Source organism: Schistocerca nitens, chromosome 4, assembly GCF_023898315.1.
Source record: "Schistocerca nitens isolate TAMUIC-IGC-003100 chromosome 4, iqSchNite1.1, whole genome shotgun sequence".
Taxonomy (NCBI): Eukaryota; Metazoa; Arthropoda; class Insecta; order Orthoptera; family Acrididae; genus Schistocerca; species Schistocerca nitens.
Window position 1 is genome coordinate 923,286,560 of NC_064617.1, and position 20,425 is coordinate 923,306,984.

At 40.8% G+C, this 20,425-nt stretch overlaps 1 protein-coding gene across 1 annotated transcript in view; it reads right to left on the reverse strand.

Annotated features, from left to right (window-relative positions):
* LOC126253544 (myosin-I heavy chain) overlaps positions 1-20,425 on the reverse strand; it is a 193,317-nt gene that overhangs the window by 103,293 nt on the left and 69,599 nt on the right. Inside the window, exon 6 of the mRNA XM_049954939.1 lies at positions 14,165-14,400. Coding sequence (XP_049810896.1) covers positions 14,165-14,400 — 236 coding nt within the window. The remainder of the gene's footprint in view (positions 1-14,164; positions 14,401-20,425) is intronic.

Genomic DNA, 20,425 nt, shown 5'->3' on the forward strand with positions numbered 1-20,425 from the left:
AAGTTATTGTGGGTGAAGATATAGTTGTTCATGGTTACCAGGAAGAAAGTTGTATATTCAGTGCCTGTCCAACATGGGGACAGGTAGTGTTGAATAGCAGCAAGGCTATGGGCATTGGGGATGATAGTGTAGAGGTAGGTAACATCGACAATGACAAGCATGGCACTGGGTGCTAAAAGAATAGGAATTGTGGAGAGCGGTTGGAGGAAATGTTGGTGCCTTTTATACAGGAGGGTAAATTATGGGTTATAGGCTGAAGGTGTTGGCCCATAAATGCAGAGATTCTCTCTTTTAACCTGGGTGTTTGGGTTTATAGAATTTAAGAAGCATGTAGAAGGTAAAGGTGTCAGTAGTGGTGGGGATGAGGAGAGAGAGAGAGAGAGAGAGAGAGAGAGAGAGAGAGAGAGAGAGAGAGAGAGAGCCTCTGGGCAGAGATTTCTGGGATGGTCCCTTTAGGAGGGACTGGACACCCTGCTGGATATGTGTAATGGGCTCACTGAAGCCGGGTTTGTTGGTGGATGTATCCAACAGCTGACTGAGTCCATCTATCAGGTAATCACTACAGTCCATAACCACAGTGGTGGAGCCTTTGTCAGCAAGTAAGGCTGTAAGGAGAGGTTCAGTTCTTAGTTGGTGGATTGCATTTATTTCTGTGGATGTAAGGTTGGCTTCCATGTTGATGGATTTGTATAATGATGGTGAGGAAATTCTGGAAAGTTAAGAGAGGGTGATTTGGAGGAAGGGGCTGGTGAATCCTGATTGAATGTAGGAGCGAACTGAGTCAGGCAGGATTCAATATTGGTTTCAGATTGAGTCTGATTGATAGGATAGATGGTGAAAAAATGTTTCCATTGTAAGGACTGGGAGAGGATGAGAAGGTCTGTAAGCAAATTTCTCCTTTGTAGTGGAGATACTGAGACTCAGCATCTCTAATATATGGCGAATAGCAGCTTTCCTTCTCAGGATATTGTTATATTCCATCCTGGATTTTCCATTGTTTGATTTCTCCTTTGCAGGCATCACTTACAATAAAATCTGTGCTACAGAAGTGGGCACCTGCATGGCACCATCCTATGCCAACTTATTCATGGGACATCTAGAGGAATAATTTGTAACCACTCAGAATTTCAAACCCCTCACCTGGTTCAGATTCACTGATGACATATGCTTGATCTGGGACAAAGGTGAGAAACCCATCGAGGGTGAGGACACCCTATCCACATTCCTTCAGAACCTCGGCACTTGCTCTGCCGTTCACTTCCCCTGGTCCTCCTCAACCCAACAAGTCCCATTTGTCAATGTTAACCTCCACCTGAAGGAATCAGTACTTCCATCAACATCAAACCCAGCAGATGCCAGCCATTCTATACCAAGAAGTCCCTTCCATGAAGCATAGCCACCTGTGGTTGTCACATCTGTAGTGATGAGCAGTCCCTCTCCAAATAAACCAAGGGTGTTCACAGACCATAGTTATTCTCCCAACCTTGTTCAGAAACAGATCTCCCGTGTCTTGTCTCTCCAGTTGTCTACCACCTCCCACATACCAACAGCCCAGCTACACCCCCAAAGAGTACTTCTCTTATGACTGGCTATCACCCAAGCCTGAAGCAACCGAATTACATTCTCAGCCAGGATTCTGCCTACCTCTTGTTGTTCCCTGAAATGAGGACTATCCTATCCACTACCCTTCCCACCCCTCATAAGTGGTATTCCACTGCCCATCAAACCTATGCAATATCTTTGTGCATCCTTTCCCCACCCCTGTGTCCATCCCTACTCATCTCTGCTCCAAATCCCTTGCCTCTTGGCTCATATCTCCACAATAAGCCTAGATGCAAGACCTGTTTCATACAACCTCCCCTTAGCACCTACTCTGATGATTTCACAGGCATCTCCTAAACCACCAAAGATAGGGCCATCAGTGAAAACAGGGATGTGATGTATAACTAAGCTGCAACCACTTTGGTGCTTTCTATGAGGGGTACCCAAAAAATCAGAATTATTTTTAAAAAGATATACATTTTCAAATCTTTACAAAATAATCTCGTCCTCTTAAAAATACTCTCCATTACAACTAATACATTTGTCCCACTGGTGCCTCCACTGTTCGAAACCTTTTTTCGTAGTCACCTTTAGAAATGGCGGGCAGCTCCTCCCTTGTTTTTTTCTTGACTACTTGAGTGTTGTCAAATCAGTGTCCTCTCATGCCCCTTTTCATGCTTGGAAATAAAAAATAGTTGCACAGAGCCAGGTCAGGCAAGCAAAGCACATGGGGTCACAGAACCAAGCCATTTTCAGTAAAAAACTGTCTAACAGAGATAGCTGTGTGTGCAGGTGTGTTGTCAAGGTAGAATAATCGGTCTCCTGTCAACGACAAATCAGATTTTTTTTTGACAGATTAATCTCTGGCAGTTGATCAGTTGTCTGTCAATGGTGTGTGAGCACAAGCACTTGAATTTTTTCAATATTTTTGTCGATTCGGGCAGTTGATGGACATCCAGAACGGGGTTTGTCCTCAATCGACATATCGTCATTTTTAAATCAAGCAAACAACTCATACACTTGAGTTTTCCCGTAAAGTCATCTTGGTAAGTGGTTTTAAACATTAAAACTGTTTCAGCGGCATTTTTACAGACTATAAAACAAAATTTCACAGCTACATGTTGTTCACTTAAACTTGCCATCATAAAAAGTGAAACAAGAACAAAAAAGCACTAGCAAAAACAATCAATGCAGATGAACAGAACAAGCAAGATTGAAAAAACAGTTGGCACTGAACTGGCAGTGAGTTGTGCTATATATGCTTAGCGACAGAAATGCATACTACACAAGCTCTGCCCATGGCAATGTTACTCTGTGTGCTTTTTTTTGTACCCCCTCATTTGTGATCTACAGCTAAGCTACAGCCTCTGTGGTGCTTTCTATGTGTGCATGCAGCTAACAAACAGGCTGTCCGTATGAATGGCCACTGCCAAACTGTGGTCAAGAGACAGCTGGATCACCTAGATGCTGAACATGCTTCCCAACACAATGATCTTCACTTCAATGACTGCTTCACAGCTTGCACTGTCAGGATTATTCCTACCAACACTAGCTTTTCTGAATTGCACAGGTGGGAACTGTCCCCGTAACATATCTTCATACCTGTAACCCCCGGCCTCAAATTTCACTAGTCCCTGTCCTTCACTTACCTTTCCCCTTCAATGCTCTCACTCCAGCACTACACATGCCTTCTATTCTGCCAATGCGTCTACAGTCTTTTACCCCCCACCACTCACCCCAGAATGGTGCTCAGGTCAGATGCAGTCACAATCCATAGCTGGGCCACAGTAAGGAGACTGTGTGTGTGTGTGTGTGTGTGTGTGTGTGTGTGTGTGTGTGTGTGTGTGTGTGTGTGTGTGTGTGTTTGATATATATATTTAGTATTTACATCTCTCTTGATACCACACTTTTTTACTGAAGTGATACATTCATAACTGAAAGTGGATAACACAAAATGAAGTTTGGATGAAGGAGAAGATGTGGGTGCTTCCATATCTGAAATGATACAAAGAATGAGGTGACATTTTCAGATTGATGCAGAAGTTGGGCTTGATTCCATGAGGATGCAGTTGCACCCAGCGACTCTATTTATTTCAAGTAGCAACGGGTGCAGCAATTAGTTACAAATAATATTTATTCTTTATCCAGATTTCGGTCACACTGTGGCCATCTTCAGTGCAGTAAATATAAGTTAAAACATTAAAACCACTTGCATATACACACAGCCCCACCTAGACTTCCTGTCGAACATCAAATGGTTCAAATGGCTCTGAGCACTATGCGACTTAACTTCTGAGGTCATTAGTCGCCTAGAACTTAGAACTAATTAAACCTAACTAACCTAAGGACATCACACACATCCATGCCCGAGGCAGGATTCGAACCTGCGACCGTAGCGGTCACGCGGTTCCAGACTGAAGCGCCTTTAACCGCACGGCCACACCGGCCGGCTGTCGAACATCAACCTTCGACATGACGTTCAGTTGGGACTATGTGCATATAGATTAGATTAGATTAGATTAGATTAATACTAGTTCCATGGATCATGAATACGATATTTCATAATGATGTGGAACGAGTCGAATTTTCCAATACATGACATAATTAGGTTAATTTAACAACATACTTAAGTTAATATAACAACTTTATTTTATTGTGTTTTTTTGTTTTTCTTTATTTTTATTTTTATTTTTTTATTTTTTTTAATATTTTTTTTCTTAATTTATATCTAAAAATTCCTCTATGGAGTAGAAGGAGTTGTCATTCAGAAATTCTTTTAATTTCTTCTTAAATACTTGTTGGTTATCTGTCAGACTTTTGATACTATTTGGTAAGTGACCAAAGACTTTAGTGCCAGTATAATTCACCCCTTTCTGTGCCAAAGTTAGATTTAATCTTGAATAGTGAAGATCATCCTTTCTCCTAGTATTGTAGTTATGCACACTGCTATTACTTTTGAATTGGGTTTGGTTGTTAATAACAAATTTCATAAGAGAGTATATATACTGAGAAGCTACTGTGAATATCCCTAGATCCTTAAATAAATGTCTGCAGGATGATCTTGGGTGGACTCCAGCTATTATTCTGATTACACGCTTTTGTGCAATAAATACTTTATTCCTCAGTGATGAATTACCCCAAAATATGATGCCATATGAAAGCAATGAGTGAAAATAGGCATAGTAAGCTAATTTACTAAGATGTTTGTCACCAAAATTTGCAATGACCCTTATTGCATAAGTAGCTGAACTCAAACGTTTCAGCAGATCATCAACGTGTTTCTTCCAATTTAATCTCTCATCAATGGACACACCTAAAAATTTGCAATATTCTACCTTAGCTATATGCTTCTGATTAAGGTCTATATTTATTAATGGCGTCATACCATTCACTGTACGGAACTGTATGTACTGTGTCTTATCAAAATTCAGTGAGAGTCCGTTTACAAGGAACCACTTAGTAATTTTCTGAAAGACAGTATTGACAATTTCATCAGTTAATTCTTGTTTGTCACGTGTGATTACTATACTTGTATCATCAGCAAAGAGAACTAACTTTGCCTCTTCATGAATATAGAATGGCAAGTCATTAATATATAATAAGAACAACAAAGGACCCAAGACTGACCCTTGTGGAACCCCATTCTTGATAGTTCCCCAGTTTGAGGAATGTGCTGATCTTTGCATGTTACAAGAACTACTTATTTCAACTTTCTGCACTCTTCCAGTTAGGTACGAATTAAACCATTTGTGCACTGTCCCACTCATGCCACAATACTTGAGCTTGTCTAGCAGAATTTCATGATTTACACAATCAAAAGCCTTTGAGAGATCACAAAAAATCCCAATGGGTGGTGTTCGGTTATTCAGATCATTCAAAATTTCACTGGTGAAAGCATATATGGCATTTTCTGTTGAAAAACCTTTCTGGAAACCAAACTGACATTTTGTTAGTACTTCATTTTTACAGATATGTGAAGCTACTCTTGAATACATTACTTTCTAAAAATTTTGGATAAAGCTGTTAGAAGGGAGATTGGACGGTAATTGTTGACATCAGATCTATCCCCCTTTTTATGCAAAGGTATAATAATAGCATATTTCAGTCTATCAGGGAAAATGCCCTGTTCCAGAGAGCTATTACACAGGTGGCTGAGAATCTTTCTTATCTGTTGAGAACAAGCTTTTAGTATTTTGCTGGAAATGCCATCAATTCCATGTGAGTTTTTGCTTTTAAGCAAGTTTATTATTTTCCTAATTTCAGAGGGAGAAGTGGGTGAGATTTCAATTGTATCAAATTGCATAGGTATGGCCTCTTCCATTAACAGCCTAGCATCTTCTAATGAACACCTGGATCCTACTATACCCACAACATTTAGAAAATGATTATTAAAAATATTTTCAACTTCTGACTTTTTGTTCGTAAAGTTTTCATTCAATTTGATGGTAATACTGTCTTCCTCTGCTCTTGGTTGACCTGTTTCTCTTTTAATAATATTCCAAATTGTTTTAATTTTATTATCAGAGTTGCTGATTTCAGACATGATACACATACTCCTGGATTTTTTAATAACTTTTCTTAATATAACACAGTAGTTTTTATAATTTTTGATAGTTTCTGGGTCACTACTCTTTCTTGCTGTCAGATACATTTCCCTTTTCCGGTTACAAGATATTTTTATACCCTTAGTAAGCCATGGTTTGTTACAAGGTTTCTTACGAGTATATTTAACTATTTTCTTGGGGAAGCAGTTTTCAAATGCATTTACAAAAATGTCATGAAATAAATTATATTTTAAATTGGCATCAGCTTCACGGTACACCTCATTCCAGTCTAACTGCTGTAGGCTTTCCCTGAAATTTGCAATTGTTAAATCGTTGACTGGACGTACTACTTTGGAGGACTGTTTAGTATTGCTGAATGGAGCTATGTCATATATTGTAACTAGCTGTGCACCATGATCAGAAAGACCATTCTCAACAGGCTGAGCATTTATCTGGTTAAACTTATCTTGGTCTATAAAGAAGTTATCTATCAGTGAGCTGCTATCCTTTACCACCCGAGTAGGAAAATCAATAACGGGTGTCAAATTGAAAGAACCGAGTAATACTTCAAGGTCATTTTTCCTATTACCCTCTTTCAGAGAATCTACATTGAAGTCCCCACAAATAATAATTTGCTTCCCCCTGTCTGACAGATAGCACAACAAGGAGTCCAAATTTTTCAGAAATACACTCCTGGAAATGGAAAAAAGAACACATTGACACCGGTGTGTCAGACCCACCATACTTGCTCCGGACACTGCGAGAGGGCTGTACAAGCAATGATCACACGCACGGCACAGCGGACACACGGGGAACCGCGGTGTTGGCCGTCGAATGGCGCTAGCTGCGCAGCATTTGTGCACCGCCGCCGTCAGTGTCAGCCAGTTTGCCGTGGCATACGGAGCTCCATCGCAGTGTTTAACACTGGTAGCATGCCGCGACAGCGTGGACGTGAACCGTATGTGCAGTTGACGAACTTTGAGCGAGGGCGTATAGTGGGCATGCGGGAGGCCGGGTGGACGTACCGCCGCATTGCTCAACACGTGGGGCGTGAGGTCTCCACAGTACATCGATGTTGTCGCCAGTGGTCGGCGGAAGGTGCACGTGCCCGTCGACCTGGGACCGGACCGCAGCGACGTACGGATGCACGCCAAGACCGTAGGATCCTACGCAGTGCCATAGGGGACCGCACCGCCACTTCCCAGCAAATTAGGGACACTGTTGTTCCTGGGGTATCGGCGAGGACCATTCGCAACCGTCTCCATGAAGCTGGGCTACGGTCCCGCACACCGTTAGGCCGTCTTCCGCTCACGCCCCAACATCGTGCAGCCCGCCTCCAGTGGTGTCGCGACAGGCTTGAATGGAGGGACGAATGGAGACGTGTCGTCTTCAGTGATGAGAGTCGCTTCTGCCTTGGTGCCAATGATGGTCGTATGCGTGTTTGGCGCCGTGCAGGTGAGCGCCACAATCAGGACTGCATACGACCGAGGCACACAGGGCCAACACCCGGCATCATGGTGTGGGGAGCGATCTCCTACACTGGCCGTACACCACTGGTGATCGTCGAGGGGACACTGAATAGTGCACGGTACATCCAAACCGTCATCGAACCCATCGTTCTACCATTCCTAGACCGGCAAGGGAACTTGCTGTTCCAGCAGGACAATGCACATCCGCATGTATCCCGTGCCACCCAACGTGCTCTAGAAGGTGTAAGTCAACTACCCTGGCCAGCAAGATCTCCGGATCTGTCCCCCATTGAGCATGTTTGGGACTGGATGAAGCGTCGTCTCACGCGGTCTGCACGTCCAGCATGAACGCTGGTCCAACTGAGGCGCCAGGTGGAAATGGTATGGCAAGCCGTTCCACAGGACTACATCCAGCATCTCTACGATCGTCTCCATGGGAGAATAGCAGCCTGCATTGCTGCGAAAGGTGGATATACACTGTACTAGTGCCGACATTGTGCATGCTCTGTTGCCTGTGTCTATGTGCCTGTGGTTCTGTCAGTGTGATCATGTGATGTATCTGACCCCAGGAATGTGTCAATAAAGTTTCCCCTTCCTGGGACAATGAAATCACAGTGTTCTTATTTCAATTTCCAGGAGTGTAGATGAAAATTTCCTGATGGGGACCTATATACAGTTACAATTATAAATGTGCCTTTATTTAATTTAAGCTCACAGGCACATGCTTCTATATGTTTCTCTACACAAAATTTTTTTGTTTCTATACTTTTTGCACAATGATAACTTTTGACATATATGGCAACTCCTCCTTTCTCCATATTTTCTCTCATTACATGTGCAGAGAGCTTATATCCACTTACATTTACCTTATCCATATCAGTAACAATGTGATGCTCAGACAGGCATAGTATATCTACTTCATTCTCAGCTTCTAAATCTTCTAAACAAACCAGAAGCTCACCTACTTTATTCTTTAAACTCCCAATATTTTGTTGAAATATACTTACATTATTTTTAATTATACTTTTATGAGAACCTTTCCTTATTCTAACATTTGCAGTACTCTCCTGTCTGAGTTTCTCATTGTGCTTAGGCCTAGTTCCTATACCAGTGGTCACACGGTGTTCAGAGAGGCAGATTATGTCAACTGGGTTGGGTGACTTTAATTCATCAATGCAATTACCTAGGACTGAGATACAACTTGGTGGAGATAAAATTTCTGGTGATTGGTGAAAATTTATAATTGATAGCTGTGATTGGTGATCCAATGTGCTAGAATTGTGCTGTTTAATTTCTTTCCTAAACTGAAGATTTGTTTCAATCCTGACCTCTCGTAGAACTTGACATCTTTCTGTCTTACCTATCCTAAAAAAGTAACCACTGGTATTTTACCATTCATGGCAGTGCCTCCCCCCCTTAAATTTCCTGCTATTACCCCAGCCAGTTTCCCCTTCCCTTTCCTGTTGAGATGTAGGCCGTGCCTGGTATAGTCCCACCTACTGAGATAATCAACAGGAACCACACCAATATGAGCCCCCGCACCCGTCCCAAGCAGCCGTTCCAACTCCAAATTAACTCTCCCAACAGAAGAGTTCAAATGAGGCCGGTCATGGCGTCTCAGGACAGATACAAATTCAACATTGGTGTGTCTCGATGCCGACGCAATCTTTACCAGGTCACACTCTATACTGTACCCAGGATCTCTGTCGATGCTGTTCCCTGGCCCTCCCACAATAACCACGGTGTCTTCCCCGGTAAATCCTTTACAGAGTGAACCTAAATCCTCTGTCACCTGATCCAGACTAGCACTTGGTTTGAAAAAATTTGTGACCTGGTATTCTGGTCCTAATTCCTCCTGCAGAAGTTGGCCTACACCTCTGGCATGAGAACTGCCTAACAACAAAACTTTCTTCCTTTTCGATGACTTTCCTACATTCTTTTTCAATTTCCTATTGAAAGTTTGTTGTGTCCTGTCTACACCTACCTCTGCTTGAGGCTCATCAGTTTCTAACTGAAGCAACAGGTCAAACTTATTTTTGACATTCACCACAAAACTGTCAGACTTAGTTCTAGGCCTGTTCCTTCTGCTACCTGTTGCCACTTCCCACCTCTCTTTGCCCTTCTCCCTCCTTAACCTGTCCAGATCTTCCCTAGCCTGATCTAGCTCAGCCTGAAGGGCAGCAATTTTCCCCTCCTGTTCCACTATCTTCCTATCTCTGCTGCAAATCCTACATAACCACTGATGAGCCTGATCCACTTTCCCAACACCCACGCCACTGCAATCCCCCCAGTGAAAAAAACTACTACATCCATCACACCAAACCCCGGAACTAACAATTCTACGGCAAGTCAGGCACTTCTCACTCATGGCAAAAATAATACTTTAGCTAGAATAAATCAATTAAATTACCGAAAATCAAAAAAGACGTTACAAGAATTAAGCCTATTCACAAATGTATATAAGCAAGTTTCTGATTTAAAATTCCGCTGTTTTTCTGAGATCTGTATTAAAACAATGAAGGTATATGCTATTTATTATATATTTCACTCGATTGAATGAAAAAAAGGACAATTAAACGAGGTACTTTAACTTTGATTCTCCAAAAACGTTACGAGAATTAGGCCTATAAACAAATGTATATAGGCAAGTTTCTGATATAAAGTTACGCTGTTTTTCTGAAATCTGTATTAAAACAATGAAGTTATACGCTATTTACGATAGTTTACTTATTTGTTACCGAGAAACTAGTTAAATTACCGTGAAACAATAAACAAACACGTTTACAAAATTTAAGCCTAAGCGCGACTTCGCGAAGTTACGATCTTTTCGTGTTTTCTGAAAAAATATGCAAAGAAAAGTCAAACCTTTAATGGCAAGACTAAATGATACACTAATGCACGTATTTAATTTGTTGTCGGTGTTAAACTAAATTATATTCCTGTCTAAATCACTTAACTTTCTGGAAATGGTTTCTGGCGTCACTTACTTGGCGGCCATCTTGGAACTCCACCCATAAAAATGGTTTTAATGTTTTAAGTTATATTTACTGCACTGAAGATGCCCACACAGTGACTGAAACCTGGGTATGCAGTAAACATTATTTGTGACTGACTGCTTTACTACTTGATGGCAAAGTAATATACAGAATCTCACAAGTTTATTTTTGGTATTTGTTGCTTGTCTTTTGCCTCAGAGCTCTTAATATCATCTTCTGTTTCCCTCCTTTTCCCCTACTTGCATTTATCTCTGTTGTCCCAAAGGAAGAAATTGGTAGTTGTAAAGTGTCAGATTTGATAATTTTTTAATGCTTCTTTCTGTTACTTATACAACTAACAAAGTGTGTGGATGTTAAATACTGTGTTAAACTAATTTTTGCAAATATTCCTAGTCACTTTTTTGGGGATTAAGATTGGGTATTTTAGTGGTCCAGTTGAGGAGCATTTGTGAAACCAGAAATGTATATACGCAACCATGTGAATGCAGCTGTCATCTTGGAAGATGGAAATGTCCACACTATACTCATCATGAAATTGTAGAAGAATGAGCAACAATTGGTCACTGAGAATGTTGAAGTAATCATCCTGGTTAATGTCTATGATTTTCCGAATGAGTGGGCTCAAGTCATGCTATGAAAAACACCTCTGAAACACCTATGTCCTGAACTACTCTGTCCACACATGGCAGGTTAAATACCTCATTGGGATGTTGGTGCACTTGACATCTTGCAGCACTTGACAAGAGGTAAAATCTTAACTCACTGGATCACAATGGATGCCATCAATTACCCGCTATCCAGTTTCTGTGTTGTTTAGCTCACTGAAGTCATGCAGGTTTATACACTGAAGAGCCAAAGAAACTGGTACACCTGTCTAACATCGTGTAGGGCCCCTGCAAGTACACAGAGGTGCTGCAACATGACATGGCATGGATTCGACTAATGTTTCAAGTAGTGCTGGAGGGAACTGACACCATCAATCATGCAGGATAAATCCATAAGAGTACATGCGGGTGGAGATCTCTTCTGAACAACACATTGCAAGGCATCCCAGATACAGCCAGTGGTTGTGTTTAAACTCAGAAGACTGTTCCTGAGACTACTGTGTAGCAATTCTGGACATGTGGGATGTTGCATTGTCCTGCTAGAATTGCCCAAGTCCGTCAAAATGCACAATGGACATGTATGGATGCAAATGATCAGACAGGATGCTTGCGTACATTTCACCTGTCAGGGTTATGTCTAGACTTATCAGGGGTCTCATATCACTCCAACTCCACCTACCAACACCATTACACAGCCTCCTCCATCTTGAACAGTCTCCTGCTGACATGCAGATTGCATGGATTCATGAGCTTGTCGCCATGCTCATACACGACCATCCGCTCGATATAATTTGAAATGAGACTCATCTGACCAGGTAACATGTTTCCAGTCATTGACAATCCAATGTTGGCACTGACGGGCCCAGGCAAAGTGTAAATCTTTGTGTTGTGCAGTCATCAAGGGTACACGAGTGGGCCTCCGGCTCAGAGAGCCCATATTGATGATGTTTTGTTGAATGGTTCACATGCTGACACTTGTTGATGGCCCAGCATTGTAATCTGCAGGAATTTGTGGAAGGGTTGCACTTTTGTCATGTTGAATGATTCTCTTCAGTCGTCATTGGAACCTTTCTTGCAGGATCTTTTTCCGGCCGCAGCGATGTTGAAGATTTGATGTTTTACCAGATTTATGATATTCACGGTACACTTGTGAAATCGTCGACGGGAAAATCTCCACTTCATCAATAACTCAGAGATGCTGTGTCCTATTGCTCATGTGCTGACTATAACACTACATTCAAACTGACTTAAACCTTGATAACCTGCCACTGTATCAGCAGTAAACTGTGTAACAACTGCGCCAGACACTTCTTGTCTTATCGAGGCATTGCTTACTGCAGCTCCGTATTCCACCTGTTTACATATCTCTGTATTTGAATATGCATGCCTGTGCCAATTTCTTTGGCACATCAGTGTATGATGCTGTAAGTAATGGTCTTTTATCTACATCTAGATCTACATTTAAGTGCCTGGCAGAGGGCTCATCAAACCACTTTCACAAATCTCTATCATGCCAATCTCGTATAGCATGCGGAAAGAATGAACGCCTATATCTTTACGTACGAGCTCCGATTTCCCTTATTTTATCATGGTGATTGTTCCTCCCTATGTAGGTCGGTGTCAACAAAATATTTTAGGATTCGTAGGATAAAGTTGGTGATTGGAATTTTGTGAGAAGATTCCATCGCAATGAAAAAGCCTTTCTTTTAATGATTTCTAGCCCAAATCCTGTATCATTTCTGTGACACTCTCTCCCATATTTCGCGATAATACAAAATCTGCTGCCTTTCTTTGAACTTTTCTGGTGTACTCGGTCAGTCCTATCTGATAAGGATCCCACACAGCGCAGCAGTATTCTAAAAGATGACAGACAAGTGTAGTGTAGGCAGTCTCCTTAGTAGGTCTGTTACATTTTCTAAGTGTCCTGCCAATAAAACGCAGTCTTTGGTTAGCCTTCCTCACAACATTTTCTATGTGTTCCTTCCAATTTAAGTTGTTCGTAGTTGTAATACCCAGGTATTTAGTTGAATTTATGGGCTACTTGTCTCCAAATGTCCATTGAAAACAGGTCCCTTTGCAGTGTTCACTCAAGAACTGGTTGAGGTGAACATGCATTAACTGGAAGGTGTAATTTCTGTTGGGTTTGAAACTGATTGTCATTGACAAGGCATGACACTCATCTCCAATTGTTGGTTAGGATATTTTTATGACCACTGTTCTTACTTTGTGTTACATGGGTGTAAGTGGCACAATATTCCTTGTACATAAGTTGAACAGTCTGTGTTGATACACCAACAAATTGGGCAACTTCACTCATGGTGCGGTCATTGCCACATCTTACTGCACTGATTCCATTCAACCAAATGTCGTATGTACACTTCTTCAACTGCCATAGCTTATGTCAGTGGTAGGAGATCACATTAATAATTAAAAAAAAACCACTTTGCTCCATTAATTTACACTCATTCACTCCCTCCCACCTCTGTTGGGTCTGACACTCTGCAATCCATTCTTCCAGTTCCCTTGCCACCACCTGAGCATGCTGAGATGTCCCACACCCTTACACCCTTCCCGACCAACCATCAGCCTCCCTCCTGCATCCTTCTCAACCCCCACCCTCACCACTGCTTGTTTTTCCCACCCACTCCACCAGACACAAGCCCTAATCACAATTGAGCTGCAGTATCAGAACAATGTAGTCAATTTTGATAGCGTAGCCAAAAGTGCTTTTTTTTCCTTTTTTTTTTTTTTTTGTTCTAAAAACTGAGAGTATCTGAAAACTCAGCTAAATCTAAATCTCATTTATGCGCCCACAATCAATCAAAACTGCAACAATACAATGATTAGATACCTTTACTTCTTCCATTACTTTTATTCTACCCAGGACTGTACAGTATCACATTTCCCTTTACACTGAACATATCACTGGTAGATACCCACCTCAAAGCATATTTGTAAAGTATTTTATATTTTAGTGATAAGATTGTAAACTATGAAGAACTACTCACCATATTTGCATCACAGACAGATTTCACAAGTTGTCCTCGGGCATTGTGTGTTCTGTATGTTAATCCTCTGAAAAGGGCAACTGACGAAACACCAAGCAGACTGGCTACAGATTTCAGCTCTACATCGCCTTTCACATCCACCTCAAGTCCTTGTCCATCCACAAACTGCACATTACCAAGCAAGAGTACTGCTGCAAGGACACGGACGACATCCAGAAAGGGGATTCCCAGGACACCTAACAATAAATAATATGTGCAGTCTCCACATACATGTGGACACAAGTATAAATGATAAACACTGTATAAAAGTTATTATCATGATTGGTTACTAATTATATTGTAACTGCATGCAATCTATTGAATTTGCAATAATCAAAGACATAAACAATAGCTCAGTGTTGATGTTATTACATTGTGATGCATATAAGTATGCTGAAATTTTGTTTGTAGGAGAGCAACAAATTAAGTAAGTCTGTAGTCCAGGATAGCTAATAAGCATCATTCTTGGAATCTCAATTATTATGCCAGGAGATATGGTGTCAGCTCTTCGTTGCCTGCCTTTGGTAACTTTATTGACGCTAGATATGCAACTTAACAGTGTATACTGATAGGAATTTTACTGATACCACAGTAAAAAGTATAATATCTGCAAAGGACAATTCCATTTACAACTGTGTATGATATAGCTTAACTGGTTTCAGTCTTAGATAAAAAATGACATGGCTGTTACTGTTACTGACACTACTACTACTACTACTACTACTACTACTACTACTACTACTACCACCACCACCACCACCACCACCACCACCACCACCACCACCACCTATGTTTGGGCTCTACTAGTCCCCACTGTGTACAACAGGATGCATTTTCATGGTTTTGTTTTATCTTTTCTTTGTGCCCCATATTACTCTCATTCTCTCAGAATGGCCTTTTTCCTTTCGCGTGTCAGACTACACTGTCCTAGTCTTCTTGGGTTTTTCTGTCAGGCCAACTATTCAGTCGTGAAATTTCTGCCTACAAATTTTTCTGTTTGGTATATCAAGTTGTGTTATTTCTGTTTCCTTCAGGTCTTATTTTACTGCAATGATCCATTTTATTGTTTCAGTTTCTGCTTCACTATGGGTCTCATAGAATTCCACAACCTGCCTAGCTAACCTGGGTGGCTGCATTCTTTTATTGTGCCCATAGAATTACAGCCTGCACAGTTTCATATCTGCATAAATATTGACCAGTTTCATACCTGAATAAATATTGGCATCGCATCCGAATAAATACTAGTATTTTTTCAGTTTCCTTGTTTGCTCTTAGCCTATGCATTCCTTTTTCAGTATAATTTGGACCTAAAATTTCCCTGATTATCTCACAATCTCTTTTTTTGGAATTATTCAGTGTCCCTCTTTGTATTTAAAATGAGTGTTTGGGCCCCATAAAGAGACTCTGGTTTGAGGACTGTGTTTTAGTGCCTCAGTTTTGTGTATTTTGAGATATATGTTTTGTCATAGAGTATTTGGTAAGTCTGTTAATAGTGAATTTCATAACCACAGTAGTGGACTCAGCCCATCGGAGGTCCAGGCTAGTGAAACCAAATGAGGCTCCAGTCTGGTTAGAAACGGATGCATTTGTAGTGTACATTTAGTAAAAAATGAATAATATAGATGTAATGCCAAACAAAAGTATTTATAATGTGTGTACCCTATGTTCTAGTAACTGTAATATAAATACTAAAAGATATATGTGAGAAATTGAGAATATGAATTAGCATTTAGCACAGTGACCATCAAGTAGAGTACAGAGAAATAATAGAGCAGAGAATATGAAAGGTATCTTTTATATGTATGGAAACAAAGCTTATACAGCGTGCCTATATTTTACTGAAATTCTCAACAGCATCTTCGGAATCCATTTTGAATTTGAACTTTTCTTCCAGCTGATAAAATGGACAGACTGGCTAGTCAGGTTCGAATCCTGCCTCAGGCATGGATGTGTGTGATGTCCTTAGGTTGGTTAGGTTTAAGTAGTTCTAAGTTCTAGGGGACTGATGACCTAAGATGTCAAGTCCCATAGTGCTCAGAGCCATTTGAACCAGCCAAACAAACATAGGAATTGTGCCCACTCATAACAATCTAGTCACAAGCCCCATGTAATCAATGCAGTGTATTCAATGCCTGCCACAGGCATTAGCAAAACTAGCAAGCGAACAGTTTCTTCAGTGCTATGCCAGTCTAACAAACATTTTGTTCATTTGCATCTTAGTGGAAAACGTGTGAAATTTCAGTTGGACACGGGTGCCTCTGTTACAGTGCTGAAACGTAACACATACGAACTGTCAGGTTCCCCACACCTGTCTACAACTAGCACATACCTGACAGCTTATAATGGACAAGACATCATTGTTCACAGAAAACATACTTTGCCTGCCATGTATCGCTCGTATAAGTGAACTGTGACTTTCACAATGCTACAATCACGTGATTGTGAGAACACATTTGGCCTTGATTCGTTTGATTTGTTTGGGTTTAAAATTGAGGACAATGTGTTAACCGGTCTGCATTCAGTGTCAAAGACATTGTAGCTAGTTTGCTGAAAGAATTCCCTGAACTCTTTTCTGAAGGTTTAGATAAGGCTAACAATTTTGTTGCACATGTTACTATGAAAGACAATGCTCAGCTGAAATTTTGACAGGCCAGACCTGTTCCTGTTGCATTATGGGACAAAGTAGCTACTGAACTTAAAGAGTTGCAAGATAATGGAGCTATTGTGCCCATACAAGCTAGTCAATCCGTAAGTCCACTGGTTTTGTTCCCCAAACCTTCAGGTCACATTCACCTCTGTGTTGACTTTAAGTCTACAGTCAACCACAAACTTTGATACTTATCCATTTCCACACCCAGAGGATCTCGTGTACAGATTAGGAGTTAGTTGCTACTTTTCAAAAATTGATTTATGCAACGCATATCTTCAGATACCACTAGATGAAGAATCTCAAACCATGTGTGTTGTGAACACTCATTTGGGCGTGTTTAAATATTTATGTTTGCCTTTTGGCAGTGCTTCTGCACCCACCGTTTTCCAACGATATCTGGAACAGCTGGCTGCTCAAGTACCAAACTGTTCAAACTATTCAGACGATGTTGTCGTATCAGGTTGTACACTTGAAGAACACTTTGCAAATTTGTGTACTTTGTTTCACGTGTTATCTAATGCAGGACTAAAGTGTCGACTGGACAAGTGTGATTGTTTTTAACCCAGTGTTACAGAATTTTGGTAATGTTATAAACAGTCAAGGTGTACATCCTCTTCAGTCACATTTGCTAGCCATACATGACCTGCCAGTTCCACACAATGTCACAGAACTGCAGTCAGTCTTAGGGAAAATGAACTTTTATATTCAGTTCATACTGAATGCTGCACAAATCTCAGCTCCATTGCATTGCTTGCATCACAAGAATGTCCCCTTTGTTTGGACAAATGAGTGCCAAGAAGCTTTTCAAAAACTTAAAGATGCATTGCTCAGTGATGCTTGGTTCACTTTAAAGTTGATGCTTCTTCCTACAGAATTGGTGCCATGCTTTTGCACAGAATTGGTGACACGGACAGGCCTATTGCTTTCGCATCAAAAGCGTTGTCCAAAGCACAGTGTAACTATTCACAAATAGAGAAAGAGGCATTGGCTATTGTGTATGGTGTAACCAAATTCCACCACTATTTGCATGGCAGAAAATTCTACTTAGTAATAGATCACAAGCCATTGAAGCCCTTGTTTCATCCAATGAAGCCAGTCCCTGTATGAACTGCCCAAAAATTGCAAAGATGGGCTTTGTTATTGTCTCAATATCAGTACGAGATTGTGTATTGTCCAACAGCTGAACACGGTAACGCGGATGCACTTTCACGTCTTCTGATTGGTCTTGATACAGCCTTTGACATTTTTGCTGCATCTTCTTGTCACACTAATGCTTGGGATTCTGAATTGCTTCAGTCCTTTCATCTCAACTACAGCAGAATTTCACAGGCCAGGGAAGCTGGTTCAGATTTGAACATTTTGCTAAAACCATTCGCACATCTTGGTCTCACTCATTGCATTGCATAAAGAATTATGTAGTGCGCCGATACTCTGCATGTCAGCATAGCCTTGGTGTACAGCAAGGAGTGATTCTTGTTCAAAATGACAGTGGACAGTCACGTGTGTTGATCCCCAAATCTTTGCAAAAGAAGTGTTGCAGTTACTTCATCAAGGATTGTTTGTGTGAAACAGTGCATTGACACTGTAGTTGGCAGGGTATGGACACCCAAATAGAACAGATGACATCACAGTGTCATGCATGTGTGGAAAATCAGTCTGCTCCACCACAAAAATTCTCTGCTTGGCCTGTCGCAGTCACTATGGCAAAATGTGCACACAGACTTTGCAGGACCTTTTTGGAACACTCGTTGGTTGATTGTGGTAGACTCTTATAGCAAGTTTCCTTTTGCTGTGTGTATAAACTCAACGTCACATAGCACAGTTCAGGAGTTGTCCATTTTCTGCCTCAAAGGTTTGCCTGAAGTCATAGTGTCGGACAGTGGCCCATAGTTCACGTCAAATCAGTCTAAAAATGTGTGTAATTGCAATGGCATACAGCATCTGACTAATGCACTATTCCATCCACAGTTAAACAGTGAAGCGCAACTTTTTGTCAGAACCTTCAAGGAGCAGATGGCCAAACTTCGCATCACACAAACCAGGGATCAAGCTTTGCAACTGTTTCTCACCTCCTATCATTCACATCCATGAGATGGACCATTGCCAGTGGAATTACTTCACGGCTGCCACCACCAGACACTTCTCCACCCTCCTCAGCATCCAGTGCCGAAGGAAGGCAGCAAGTACCACTTTGCGCCACAAGATATTGCGTTTTTCAGGGTTCTTAGCAGGGTCATGCCATATCAATTCCACCAATTTGAGAAAATGTTCCAGCTGATAGTCTCAGATTTGGCTGAAATTTAGCACACCAATGCTATCAAGTGTGGAACACTCATGTACAAAATTTTAAGTTCTTCCTGCCAATTAGTTCCAGAATTATGGCTTATGAAAGAAGGTGGCGTGACCCAGAAATTGAAACCCGCATCTGGCAATCTATCTTCAGACCCAAATTCAGGTCTTAATAACTTTGGAACTATTCCACACAGTCCAGTGAAATTTTTAGAACCGAGTAACATCCACGTAGAGAACACACTCCATGAATCAAAACACCAACAACATATTTCTGAGAAATTCCAAAATGTGATTTAAAAAATGTAATACGTTAAAAGGTACATATTGTAGGTGCCCTCTATGCCAAATATAATTCACTCAAAAAGGGTATAATTTTTTGTGGTAAGCTTAATGTGGCCTAAACACACACAGAACTCATCATGCCCATATCAGTCACAAAACCTGAGTTACATGCACAGGAAAAAACAAAAATTTGAAAAATTACCTGAAAAACATGGATTTTCGAAGTGTGGTAGCACAAAAGGGACAAGTGGTATCCAAGCCAAATTTCGAACACTGCGTAAGTAGACCATAATATAATATGTGGCAAAATCTCAACTTGTTATTGCAAGGCATTTGTGTACAATAAAAGTTGACAGAGATGTATTTGGTTACGTTTCTTTTAACACAATTTAGCAAGTAATAGTGATGATGCAGACAGCTTGTTTCAGATAAAGCTGCAGCAATTGTTGGGAACCATTAGGCAACAGAAAGTTAAACAATGGTAGTTTTCAGGGACAGAATGAGTCATTGTTAGGCAGGAACAATAAAGGAAACAAGCAACAATTACAGGTTACTCATGTTTTTAAGATTTTAGTTCAGACTGGACAGTACTGTTGTGGAAAGTCAGTATGGAGGCAGATGAGTGTACTAGTGATCCTTTTGTTCAAACAAGTTGCAGTATTGGTAGAGGACAAGCATCTGAATGTCATAAAACAACATATGGAACAAAATGTCACATTCGCTTTGTACTATATGATCTGGATGAATCTGACCAAGATTTGTTGCTATGGAGATCCGGGATACAGCCTGTGGGCACAAGAAGTACAGGTGCAGGAAACTTTAGTGTTTGTTATCATGATATGAAAGTGTTTCTGGATAAGTATGCTTTCCTACAAAGAAGTTGTTTTGATCCATTTCGGATTCATAAGAAGACAGTGAAGTGTAGCCTCAGAGAAATTGATATAAAATGAGTATTGAAAGTGAATCAGTGCATGGGACTTAACATGAAACCAGGACAA